Source organism: Leptodactylus fuscus, chromosome 3 (assembly GCF_031893055.1).
Source record: "Leptodactylus fuscus isolate aLepFus1 chromosome 3, aLepFus1.hap2, whole genome shotgun sequence".
NCBI lineage: Eukaryota > Metazoa > Chordata > Amphibia > Anura > Leptodactylidae > Leptodactylus > Leptodactylus fuscus.
The window spans coordinates 137030621-137044939 of record NC_134267.1 but is presented as its reverse complement, the minus strand read 5'-3'; the positions used below and the strand labels follow the sequence as shown (position 1 = coordinate 137044939).

General features: G+C 42.8%; 1 protein-coding gene across 1 annotated transcript in view; it reads left to right on the top strand.

The window, feature by feature from the left end:
* Positions 1–7758: 7758 nt before the first annotated feature.
* LOC142197794 (elongin-A-like) overlaps positions 7759–14319 on the top strand; it is a 45465-nt gene continuing 38904 nt past the window's right edge. Inside the window, exon 1 of the mRNA XM_075268383.1 lies at positions 7759–7833. Coding sequence (XP_075124484.1) covers positions 7759–7833 — 75 coding nt within the window. The remainder of the gene's footprint in view (positions 7834–14319) is intronic.

Genomic DNA, 14319 nt, shown 5'->3' with positions numbered 1-14319 from the left:
TCACCCTCCTCTCCCTTATATAACCTAGAAACAGAAGGGACTGGAGGTAGATACTAAACAAGGGCTGCTGAGAGGAGCAATGCACCAGTGCTGGTAGCTGAAGCTAGGAGATGGTGAGGGGAGATGCTTGTAGGTGCTGACCACGAGTGCAACATAATGTATGACATAAGGTAATCATTGTAACATCTACTGTATATAAACAACCTGACTCATTTTCAAATATTATAGTTTATAGTGTTTATTGCTATGTGTGGTCAAAACACTGATGACAGTGTTGATGAGATTGGTGTTATGTAAGCAGAGTTATGTTGACTATACTAGTGAATGGAGGGTAACCTACAGCAACCTGGCATTGCCTCTACACAGTGGACAGAACTTTGTTGCACCCATTCAGTATATTGTGAAGCTTTCTGCACCACGGCTCCCTGCTGATTGTAGAGGGGGCAGGTGTCGATGACCCATCTTTCAGCAACAAGTTGTCAAAATCTAAGTCCTGAAAAACCCCATTAGATTAATTCAGGTTATGTATGTATGCAGTTACACCACTGCTTGTCACAAACATAAATTCTAACGTGACCAGATGATACCACTATATAAGGATCAATTAACACTTCCACACCATGACTAAATATTACCACCATATAGTGACTCAATCCCATTACCTAGCTGAGAATAATATTGAATAATACTATAGAGAGACTCAATAATACTGTTCCACCATACAGATACTGAAAAATGACAAAAAGCTACCTAAGTCCAGGGGCCCTACATGGCGTAAACGCTGTGGCTTAGCTGTGGTGGAAATGCTGCAGAAAAAAACGTGGTGTTTAACAGTCCCTGCAAAATGGATTCTAGCTAATCCTATCCACACAATTATTTCTACGGAAACGTGGCAGTTTCCCTATAGGTATAATTGAAGCAGAAAGTCTACAGAGCTTTTTTGCTGCTGCCTAACACGTGGGGCCTTAACCTAATGAGAACCTTTCACCACCTCCACCAGTTCCAATTCATTGCATTTTACAATGGGAGCTGTTCCATTGATTCCGGAGCATACACAATACATAAATCTAACTCTGTCTGGAATTACTTGCTTTCCCAGTCTTCACATAAAAACAAGACATTTAAGGGTCCTCACTGGTTTATCCAAAACAATTTATAAAGTTAACTATTATTATTAAATATGTTACAATGACTACAAAATCCCACTTCCCAGAATACAAAACTAATCCAAAAATAGTGTCATTCATTCATTCATTCATTCATTCATTCATTCATTCATTCATTCATTCCAGTGGGTTGAAAAGCAGACTAGAGTGTCTATTATGTAGCCAGATTAATTAGATTAATGCCCCATGAGGCAGCTTCATAGTATATATGTATATATAGGATACAAGCTTATACGATTAAGGAACAGGAATCACATTCCACCAGGGACTACTCCTCATGCATATGCAGTTACATGGGCTAAAACTGCCTGACCCCAAGATATATGTGCTGCATCATTATCTCATGATCCGAGATACCCCACTTGTAGCTGACACATTGTCCAGGAAAAAAATTTTTTTTTTAAAATAGGCTGGGGAAACTGTAAAAAAAAGTAAAAATAAATTATACTTATCTGTCCCTGGTGCTCCTGTGTCCTCCCAGCATGGTCCAGTCCTTCTGCTGGGCTGTCTTCTTGAATTAAACGCCTCACTGGCTGTGACGTCCCAGATCCCTTCCACTGAAGGTGGTGGGTACTGATACTTATGTTAAAGGGGTTGGCTACTTTCAGACAAATATTGAGAGATAAATGTTATTGTTTGTATAATAAAAACTTGTACAATTTTCCAATATACTTTCTGTATCAATTCCTCACAGTTTTCTAGAACTCTGCTTGCTGTCATTCATTCTGCTTACCTCTAGTGGATGAAAGTCTGACCATGGTCATGTGATATACAGTCCATGGTCATGTGATGATACACAAGTGCGCAGCTCATTATAGTCACACCACAGTAATACAACATCTGCCTGGTAATGAGCTGCAGTGTAGGATTGGGATGTCTAGGGCCCACCAGCGGAATTGTTTCTAGGGGACCACCATCAGGACCCCTGCAGACCAGTGGTACCGAGACAGGGCGGCTAAAGGTAATAACATATCAGGAGGCATGCTGCTCACCCACTGTGCCATATGCACTACCTAAACCCACTGCTAAACCCTGTATGGCAAGTGAGCAGAGTGGCTGTTAGAAATTTTTACACGTGTTAAAAAAACGCGCCAAAAAATGTGTCGCGTTTTTTGGCGCGTTTTTTAACACGTGTAAAAATTTCCATTCAAGTCAATGGGACTGCTATTTTTACAGGTGTATTCTATACACGTGTATTATGCTAAAATACTCCGTGTGCACGAGCCCTTAAATTAATAATATCCAAGTGCCATCCTAAATTAACACAGCCCAATTCCGACACAGCCCAAATTTGTGGCTTTGAACCATGTTAAAAAGTGATGCAGAATTATCTTTTCCGCAAAAAAAAAAAAAAAAACATAAAAAATTATTCATTGATGGGAGCAGATGTGAAATATATTTTTTTTGTACCAAAACTGTGGCAACAGCAGCATGATATTATGGAATGTGATGGATCAGGCTTGCGATGTGGTGGCAGTGGTGGCAGCTGTTTAGGAGTAGCAGCCAGTATCAGCAGTGGTACAGTAAATGGAAGATGATGATAAAGTCAGACAGTGACACGACTTTTCAGATGCATCAGCTGGAGGAGTTTGTAAATCCATGCCTGATATATTTTGACAAAAGTGATTTTTTTCTGTTCTAACTGTGAACAGACCCGCAGCAATGAATACCCTCTCGGCCTTTACACTTGACCCTGGACAAGATAAAACTCCCACTGCAAACAGCTACTTCCACTGCTCTGACCTACTTGCCCAGAATTGCATGGTATATAGGTATACTCTAGGTGTGACTGTATTTGTTGGTGCAGCTGTGGGTGTCAGTTGTCTGTTGTGTTTCGGTTGACGCTGCAAACTGATAAATTTCTAGTTCATCATCTTTCAGGTACTGTACTGGGTTTGGCAGCTAATATTCCTTTTCATACTTCTCCTGACACTTGTGGCACTTGCAGAGGAGGTTGAGTGCTCGCTGGGTGACGTGGACTGGGAGAAGGAAGAAGCTATCTGGGACGCGTGAAACTGACAGTTGCTGTGGTCTCCCTAAATGCTCCCGCAATCTATCTTGATAATATTCTAATTCTTGCTCCCTTTGGGAAGCAGGGAAGAATTCCCCCATTTTGTTTTAATAGTGAGGGTCTAAGAGCACTGTCATCCAGTACTAATCCCTCTGCTTGATGCTAATAATAGGTTTATTGTTGTGTAAGCAGCAGAGCATTCAGCCTTCCATGCTTGTCAGTGTATGTGTTGGACCTGGGGCCTGCCATGGTTGGTGTTCTTGGCCAGCATGGTTGTTGTCATCATCATGTTGAAATAAATAATGGTCAGACTTCTCCCCTAGCTGTGTCTGTGACACATCAAGGGTCCCCTCTGCATCCAAGGGAGATTCTTCCTCCTAATTTTCTTCCAGTAAAGGAGTCACAGGTCCTCTTCCGTGATGACCTGGATATTCATCTTCTTCCATCAACACAGGGTGATGACGTTGACTAAGAGGTGGAAACTGTTCCTCCTCTTCTGTCTCTCAAGAGTGTAAGGGTTTCCTGTAAAATATACAATAGAAGTATCACATCTCTGGTGCTGCAGTTAACTCTACTGATAAACTTAGTGGCTTCTTCAAAGGGCTTGGGAAGTCGACACACTTCCCTCTTGAGCCTCCAATGATATATCTTAAAGTAACACTTTGAAGTGAAAGCCATGTCTTGCCCTGGTAAAGATGGTGGTGGGAAATGGACCAGAGAGGAGGATCCAGAAGAGATGGATGAGCCCTGCCTGAGGTTGGAACTGGGCCTCCACAATTGGGATGGAACTAGCACCTGTCCTTGCTACATTTCTAGACTGCAGCTGCTGATGCTCAAAGCATTGACACAATGGCCTGTGAAAGCCATGTATTGTCCTTGTTCATAATAGTTGCTCCATGTGTCGAAGGTGGTGTGCACCTTTCTCCAGACTGACGTACACAAAGTAAAGGCCCACGTTCTCCGACACATGGCCATATAAAGTAGGGAAAGCTTTCCTAGAGAAGTAATGGCAGCTAATTATCCTCCATCAAGGCTAAGAACATGTTTAATCACAGCAAAACATAGTGGAATCCACTAACTGGTTTGGCAGTGACTACACTGCCAGCAGTTTGGCCAGGTGCAAGTTAATGAAACCTAACAAAGCCATCTAAGCGAAACGTGCTTTGGGGTTCATCAGCTAGATTTGGTCTGTATTGCTTTATTATTTTTCTATTAGTGGTTTATGTGCTGTTTATTGTGGTATCCATCCTTATATATAGTTTGGATATTTATACTTACACTATTTATCCCAATTCTGGTTTATGTACCTCTCAATAGTTTAGTAAAAAAGTTATTGGAGCTCACCGTGAATGATAATCAGTCCTGGGCGGGGTGCACGATAAGTTTGTGGACCAACAAACGAAGGTAATGGATCAAGAAAAAGGATGCCATGATTAAGGGACTGTGCGTCCCGAAACGCGTTGGCGTTTTTTAATGTTTTTCATTCCTTTTTGTCTTTGTTTTTGATGTTTTTGTAAGTTTATACTATATGGATTAAAGGAATTTTTTTATCTACGTCCGCGGAGTGATGCCGATTTCTCTTTTTCTTGATCTATGTACCTCTCAGACTTAGTTTATATATTGTTTTTTCCTAACATCATTATCCTGTATCCTATATATAGTAGCCATTTGCTTTACTACCAAATTTATTTCTACTATCTTGATTTATGTATTGCATACTTAACTGTCTACTGATTGCTTTTTGTGACTGGGGCTCTGTGTTTTCTCCTCTTCTTTCTTACTTTTTTTGTATTTTTTAATAGCCTTGATAAAAAGGATTTTAAGATTTACATTAGTTGTGTGGGATTTTGTTTTGTAGTTGCAAGTTAAGTTGCACAACTATCAGATAACTTAGCACATACTGCTGTTTCCTGACCACTCATTCCCTAATGGATAACTGTCATTGGCATGGAAGAGGAAGAGTAAGAGAAACAGTTGTTGATGATGATGATGATGATGATAACGAGGACCATGTGCTAGATCTAGATGTGGTCAGCCTACAAGGAAGCCTTGCTCACTTTCCCATGCCAGTGCCACTGTCACTATCAAGTCTATTTTTCAAAAAAGAGAGTGATGCCTTTTCATGAGAGTACGTATAGATGTCATTCATGCATAGAGATTTGTTCCCACATGGCCACAGGTAAGTTTCTGTTTGCAGATCTTGCACATTGCTATGAATTATTGTTTGGCAATGTACAAAAAATTCCCATGTGTGGAAACATTTCCCATGTGCTGAAACATGTCTGTCACTACCACTACCAGTGCCACTAGCCTCACCCTGCAAGCTTTCCCTAGGTTTGATCCTAGCAGGCTTTTTGGATGTTGGGCCTGCACAATGGCTGGAATTGTTACTATCCCCACTGCCACCACTCTCTTCATCTGATGTCACTCTGACCCAGTTGTAAAGTCCTATCCGCAAAAAAATTATTATCAGCAAAGTCATCCTCCCACATTTTTTTCTGACACATCACCCTAGATGTCCTATCAGAATGTCTACCAGTAGTAATACTACACCCCTGCTACTTCTACCTCCACCACCAACAGCCATATCTTCCTCCTCTGCTTGCAAACAATAATGACTGTTCTCATCCAGATCATTAAAAAGAGGGGGACGACTGCTCTAACTAGGAAAAATAGTCATATCACTACCAGTGATCTCTGTGTAAGTGAAGAATGCAAAGGAGACATGTCTGATAGTCCAGAAAGCCACTGTTGTAAATTACATGTTATGTAGGAGGAGGTATGCACAGAATCCTGACTCAAGATCACATCACTCTTGAATGTAACATAATCCCATGACTGAGATGAGCCAGCTAAATATTCAAAAACTTAATTTTCATTCTGAGGAAGTACAACAATCCTGTTTATACTGGCGATGCCATGATAACCGGAAACAGTGTTGCTTTTGTCACCCATGTTCTAATTGTTATAATTTAAACAAGTGTTTACTTCTCCCCCTCCTTTTGTCTGTTCCCTGCCCTGTTTTGTTCCAGTCACATAACAGAGTTTTTTTTTTCAAATTAGCATAGGCTAGACTGTTTATTAGAGCAAACAAATGACCAAAAGATGCTGAAATGACAACAATTATTTGTTGCATAGTTGCACATAAAAAAGCTTAAGCAATGAATATTTTTTTCAGATTAATAATGCTCCATCACACAGTGTATTTGGTCATCAGAGCAGAAAAAACAATCTGTGAAATTGCAAGTTTTTTTTCTGATTAGTACAGACTAGACTGTATATTGAGTAAACAACAAACAAATGGAGTTATGTGTTTTTTGCACAGGTGGTATCGGTGCTTAGTTGTTAGAACAGCAGTATGCATTTAATGAAAAAAAATTGTAAACTCTTGCCTAAAAAACTCCTTAAGGGTGCATTCACACTGAGTAAACGCTAGCTTATTCTGAACGTAAAACACGTTCAGAATAAGCGGCGTCTAAAGCAGCTCCATTCATTTCTATGGGAGCGGGGATACGAGCGCTCCCCATAGAAATGAATGGGCTGCTTCTTTCACTCCGTGCAGTCCCATTGAAGTGAATGGGGAGTGCCGGCGTATACGGCAAGCTCTGCTCATGCCGGAGCGTACACGCCGCAAAATAGTGCCGCGTATACGGTACCGGCTCCCATTAAAAACAATGAGAGCGTATACGACCCACAAAAGCTCCCACAGCGTCTACGTTCCCCATTACGTGCCAAAATACATCGTGTGAACCCGGCCTAACTGATGCTAGTGATGTTCATTTTTTTCATTGATCCATTGAATGGATCAGTTAGAAAAACGGAAACTCTAACATCAGTTAGTGTCTGTTATGATAGGTGGTGTTTTTTTTTTTTTAAAGACACCTTCCTAATGGAATTCAATGGTGGTGTGAACCCAGCCTAATCAGCTGACTTGCACGGATTAAGGCTATGTTCACACCCGCACCTGCTCTCCGCTGTGGGATTCCGTTCCCTATTCCGCTTGAAAAATGCAGAGAGCTTTTCTCTCCGCATTTTTTGCCCTTTTTGGGCGGAACCTGGGCGGAAACTCAGTGGACCCCATTATAGTCTACAGGGTTTCCGCGGGTAACCGCTTTTTCGAGTGGACCCCCCAAACGGAAATGTGAACCTAGACTTATTTTTTTTAATTTATTTTTAAACAACTATTTTTATTCTTCAGCAACTACAACTCCAAGCATACATATTTTTTTCTGTTGTTCTTTGAACTTCTATAGAAGTGAATGGAACATGCTAGAAGTTGTAGTTTCACAGTAACTGGAAGGTTGCTGACCGCTAAACTGACCAACTGACCAATATTGTTACTATTGATAGCGGGATTGTTCAGATGATCACATGACCTAAAGTGTATGGCCAGTTTAAATTCATTTCAAGTTATTTTGTTTTATTGATACTAAACAGTACCATATACTAATCCATGAGATTACAAGGTCACATGATTGTCCGTAGCATGTGATTTAGGCAATCACATGGTAAAGTGATGTCATTTGTGATCTCAGACTCCAATGAATAGTAAGACACTGCAAGCAACCTCTGTCTGCAAAGATGGACTCTCAGAGCATTGTGCACAGAGTCCAGCAACTAAAAGATCGACTTGGACACACACAGGATCCTAAAAAGGTATCAATGGCATTACATGATATTCTAAAAAGCTAAGAATAAATTAGTAATAATAAAAAATAAAAGTTTCCCTTTACAATGAAGTACTTGGTTTTAGACATTCCCCATTCTGTTTAGTAGGGTTATGTTCCTGCAGCAGGTCATTGCTTCGTTAGTGATTACCTAACACATTACTGTTTCCTGTATACTATTTGTAATTACACATCCATAATTAGGAATTCTATATGTATCCATTCATTTCTGTGTCCGCTGCATATAGGCTGTAGAACTGAGCTGCGAAACATGAAACCAGTCTTATTCCTGTCCATTTTTCTGGGTTAGTCTCATCTATTTTATAGACAGAGTCTGCAGAAAACCAGCACCTGCTTATTTCCAGGTATCCACAAATCACTCCAGTCATGTGCATCAGACCTAATACTTTGTTCACCGTAGCAGTAATAGTTCTAGAAACACATTTTTTCTCATCTGTTATTTGTTTTAGCCCCTAGTGTGTGATGCTAAGGGCAGATAGATGTCATATCTGATGACCATTTGGCATGAAACTATGTTGCAGTAAATTGTATTAATAGTGTGAATGGAGCCTAATTCTGAAAATGTGTCCCTTCTTGACCCTTGAGATTAAAAAAATATGCAGAAATCTCAGCCAGGAGTAAATGTGTTACAATGTTCAGGATGAAATTGGACATAGGTTCACATGCAGTCTCTAATTGAACGGTTTTTAGGAAGTGTGGAGTATTTCAGCGGCCTTGTTTATATTGGGAGCTCTATTCTGGTCTGCATTCTATATTGGAACAGGTGTTGGGGGAAGTGCAGAGCTGCTTCTAGCTAGGACAGGGATCATCTTGCACATCAAGCACATTTGTTGTAATGTTTAACATTTTGAGACAGAGGCAAAATGCTGCCGAAATATACAATCCGATATTAAATATTTTCGTATAGAGCTGTTTTCTTGTTCATGGCTCAAACTATATTGGTTGAAAGTTTATTGTAAAGTATAGCAATGTCTACATGAGGACTTCTGAGTCGGTGTCATTTTGATGCCGAATGTATATGACAAACACATTTTAACATGCTAAATCATAAATGTTACCTAAAAATGGTGCGAAGTAAAAAAAAAAATGCAAATATGTTGCGCATTTTTCTTATTTCTACAATGCTGTAAGGAATATGCAACATCTGACAATCATTATTAAAGAGATTTTCTAATCATAGACAACTTTTAAATGTGTAATTTATCGCTCTTGAGCAAAATCTGTCACTTACCATGTGCTATATATAATACTGTTGTCCTCTTATATTGTAAAGAAGCCTTTGGGCCCCTAGAGGCTACAGGGCTAGTAGTGATTGCTACCTTTTGCCTCCATTTTAGCTAAGGCCTGGTTCATATCTGTGTTCGGTATTCAGTTCGGCAAGTCCGCTTGATAACCCCCCCCCCGAACAGAATACCAAACTAATTGAAAAGCAGTGAGCTTATGAAAGCACCCAGACCCCATAGGCTATAATGGGGTCCCTGTGTTTTCCGCACGGAAAATGCGGAGAGAAAAGTACTTCATGAACCACTTTCCTCTCTGCATGACTCATGCGGACACCACGTTGAAAACACACGGACCCTATTATAGTCTATGGGATCCACGTGCTTCCATTGCTCTCCATTTGTCAATGCATTTGGTATTCCGTTCAGGGGGTCTCCAAGCAGACTCCCCAAGCAGAATACCGAAAACAGTTGTGAACTAGGCCTAAGCCCCTAACAGTATGACCAGGGGTGAACCTACCCCTTTTGCCGCCCGAGGCGGACTACAGAAAGCCGCCCCCCCCCCCGGAGGAGGGGGCGGAGTGAAGGGGCGTGGCCGAGGGAAGGGGGTGTGGCCGTATGAAGGGGGCGGGGCTTAGCGCCGTTCTCAGGCAGAGAGCAGGCACGGAGATGACCTGCTCTCTGCCTGAGCATGAGGGGAGGCTGCTGGAGCAGCGCTGCTCCAGTGGCCTCCCCAAACCACCGCTCGGTGCTAAGCCAGTCCAGGACAGCTTGTCCTGGACTGGCTTAGGTAATCAAAAATGCCGCCCTCCCTGGGGTCCTTACATAGCGCCGCCTGAAGCGGTCGCTTCAGGTTGCCTCATGGGAGGTGCGGCGCTGAGTATGACATAACTACTTTGGAGATTTCACCTCATGAACTTCCACCCGTAGGAAGAACAGGGATGCAGCGTATTAATATTACAAAATCTGACATGTAGATGCTGCAAAAAGTTAGTTACAGTTGGCCAATGACAGCCAGATATTTTCGGTGTAATTGAAATCACCAGCAGCAAACCCACTGTGATATAAAGTTAGCAGTGTAGGAAATGGGCCTCAAACAAATCCTATCCACACATTACAGACAAAACAAAACAAAAAAAACCTGCAGAGTAAAGTGTCTTGTGCTGCGGGTCTTGAACATGCAATATGTATGTTTTGCTGTATATTTGACTTTGCAATGCAAAGGTTGAAAGACAGGACAGCTGCCCAGGAATCACTGCTGAAAAAATGTTTCTGTTTTTAGCAGTAGACCTGACCTGTGTGGACCTGGGCCTTATTCACATGAACATTGAAAATGGGTGTTAACCCCTTTCTACTATCCCCGTACTATTACAGAGGATGTTGGGTATTTAAATATTGCAGATGCTCAGGAGCTGAGTGGCTGCAATAGCTGCTGGGTCTTTGCTGTATTATACAACAAAGACCCAGTGCTAATGCCCATGATCAGTGCTCACCTTGGTCAAAGCTGACCATTGGCGCCGCCACTTTGGGGAGGATCTACAATACTGTCGATCCATTGCCATGACAACTGTGAGCCTATTAATGGCTCTCAGGTTTGTCTAAGCATTACCTTTACTACAGGCTGCTCTATGCAGCCTGTAATAGACGTGCTGGTATTTTGCAATGCAATAGCATTTGTGATCAGACACGCTGGGTTAAAAAAAAATAAAAAAAAAAAAAAAAAAATTAAAAATATAAAAGGAAAAAAATGACTGTGAAACACATTCACCTTAAGTATCCCTGTGTTCGAAAACACCCGGTCTACAAACTCATAAAAATATTTTTGCTATACAGTGAATGTCGTAGTGGGAAGAAAAAAAAAAAATTGTACAGAACCACTGTTTAGTCGTTGTTTCGCCTCTGATCACAGCAATAGACATTTTCCCCAAATAGTATAACTAAATAGTATGTCTGGCCCCATAATTAAGACACCCTATGCATCCTTTTCATAGAAGTTTTTTTTTTTCTTGCAGAGTTTTGGATTTTTCATAAGGGTTTAAAATGTAAATAAAACCATATAAACTTACCAAAACATAGAATACCGGTAATATGTAATTTTGGCTACATCATGAACACTTTTTTTTTTTCTATTTGACATGTTGGAATAGCCTTAAGAAAGGCTATTCGTCTCCTACCTTTATAAGTCATCTCCGGCCCACCGTTCGGTGAAAAATCAGTTTGTCGGTATTCAAATGAGTTCTATCGCAGCACTGGGGGTGGGCCCCAAGCGCTCAAACAGCACTGGGGCGTCCCCAATGCTGCGAGAGAACTCTCTCCAGCAACGCCTCCATCTTCTTCAGCAAATGCCTTTTCATCTTCTTCTTCCGACTGGGGTCAGACTCGTGTGCCTGCGCACTCGGCCCTGCCATCGGGACCCAGGCAGAGCCGAGTGCACAGGCCGGCTGGCAGCCAATTTTTGGACATCGCTTATGCACGCATGCGCAGTACGCTCCTATAGTTCTATGGAGAACAGGAGAGTACTGCGCATGCGTGCGTAAGCGGCCTTCAAAAAATGGCCACCGGCCTGTGCACTCGGCTCTGTCTGGGTCCCGATGGCAGGGTCGACTGTACAGGTGCACAAGTCTGACCTCAGCTGGAAGAAGATGAAGAGGCGGTTGCTGAAGAAGATGGAGGCGTCGATGGAGAGAGTTCTCTCACAGCATTGGGGATGCCCCAGTGATGTTTGAGCGCTGGGGCCCGCTCCTAGTGCTGCGAGAGAACTCATTTGCATACCGACAAAAAACGTATTTTTCACTGAACGGCGGTCCGGAGATGACTTATAAAAGGTAGGAGACGAATAGCCTTTCTAAGGGTGCTTTCAGAGTGAGCACAGTAAAACAGAATCCCATTGACTTCAATGGGTTCAGTCTTACGTGCGCTACCCATTGAACTCAATGGGAGACTTTTTAACCTATTGCTTTCAATGTGATAGGCGCGTATCACATTGAAAGCAATAGGTAAAAAAGCCTCCCATTGAGTTCAATGGGTAGCGTGCATAAGACCGAACCCATTGAAGTCAATGGGATTCTGTTTTACTGTGCTCACTCTGAAACGTGTTTATGAGTCAAAATGAGCAGCACGCTACTCCGTGTGAAAGCAGCCTTAAAGAGGACCTTTCATCAGATTGGGCACAGGCGGTTTTATATACTGCTGGAAAGCTGACAGTGCGCTGAATTCGGCTTTCCCGATCTGTGCCCGGGTAAAGCGCTATCGGTCCTGGTACCGTAGCGCTTTATAGTCAGAAGGGCGTTTCTTACAGTTAGCCAGGGACGCCCTTCTGCCCAGCAGCGCCAATCGCGCTGTACAGTGGAGCGGGTAGGAACACCCCCTCCCTCTGCTCACACAGCTCGTCCATAGACGAGTATTATCAGGAGGGGGCATTCCTCCCCGCTCCACAGTACAGTGCGATAGGCGCTGCTGGGCAGAAGGGCGTCCCTGGCTAACTGTCAGAAACGCCCTTCTGACTGTAAAGCGCTACGGTACCAGGACCGATAGTGCTTTACCCGGGGCACAGATCAGGAAAGCCGACAGTGCGCTTAATTCAGCGCACTGTCAGCTTTCCAGCAGTATATAAAACTGCATGTGCCCAAATCGATGAAAGGTCCTCTTTAAGGCTATTCCGATATGTCAACTAGAAAAATAGTGTTGAAATGATAGGATCCCTTTAAGCCCTCATATGACTCTGTGAATGGGAAAAATAAAAACGTTATGGGGTATGGAAGGCGGGGAGTCAGAAACAAAAATTGAAAAATGCCTTCAGTGAGAAAGGGTTAAAACACATTAAGTGATCTGTTTCACAGGCCCTGACACGCATGGGCAAATGAAGACGCTCAGGTCTCACACCAAATTTGCCCCCTCAATCACCAATGTTACTACAAAACTGCTTTGTCATGGATCTGCAGGCTCTGGCTGTATGATATCTGTGGTTCGGCGCTCATTGCACTTCCCTGCTGCAGACATAACCAGCTGAAGGCTGAATAATGGAAAACTGAGCTGATGGATTCATGCTCCACTACTGTATTCACCCCTATCTTTGTCTTAAGGACGTAGGTAGCTTTGAAATCACTGAATGCTGCCCGAAACAGGGGGACAGCACCAGAGATGGGGGGGAAGGGGGGGGGGTTCCCAAGTGGACTCCTGAACAGAATACTGAATGCATATGTGAACCAGGCCTAAGTCTCTAAAGGCCCACTAAATCATCTGCTGTGTGGTGTGCTAGTTACTCCTGGTATACTGTATGCTGTATCAATTTGTACAATTTGCTGCAGGGATGGAAACTTGGTGTTGTATAATACATGCCTGGCCAAGTGTAACTTTACATGCTGCAATTACAACATAAATCAGTTTTATATGCATCACTAAATGTCAAGCTATTAAGAGTGTACAGCTTCGGTAATTCAGTTTATTTTCAATGAACTAAATACATCGGAGTCCACTAATATTCTCCAGAGACATTTTTTGTGACCTGGCGTGTTTTTAGGCAAAACTACTTCAATATCTGCCTTAAAACTATTTTGTAAAGTAACTTATAAAGCAACAATTGAGAGTGTAGTTCTAGGGGAAAGTCTGGTATATGCAAGTGGTGTCACTAGACACCCCCTAGGCTAAGGCCTCACATAGCGAGCCATAGTCAAAAAGCATTGTGGAAAGGACTGTCTTAAAGAGGACCTTTCACCACTTTTGGGCACATGCAGTGTTATATACTGCTGGAAAGCTGACAGTGCGCTGAATTCAGCGCACTGTCGGCTTTCCCGATCTGTGCCCGATGTAAAGAGCTTACGGTCCAGTACCGTAGTGCTCTATGGTCAGAAGGGCGTTTCTGACAGTTAGCCAGGAACGTCCTTCTGCCTCGCGGCGCCTATCGCGCTGTGCTGTGGAGCGGGGAATGAACTCCCCCCTCCCGCTCCTGATAATACTCGTCTATGGACGAGCTGTGTGAGCAGAGCGAGGGGGCGTTCCTCCCGGCTCCACAGCACAGCGCGATTGGCGCCGCGAGGCAGAAGGACGTCTCTGGTTAATGGTCAGAAACTCCCTTCTGACCATAGAGCACTACGGTACCGGCACCGTAAGCTCTTTACACCGGGCACAGATCGGGAAAGCCGACAGTGCGCTGAATTCAGCGCACTGTCAGCTTTCCAGCAGTATATAACACTGCATGTGCCCAAAAGTGGTGAAAGGTCCTCTTTAAATGCACT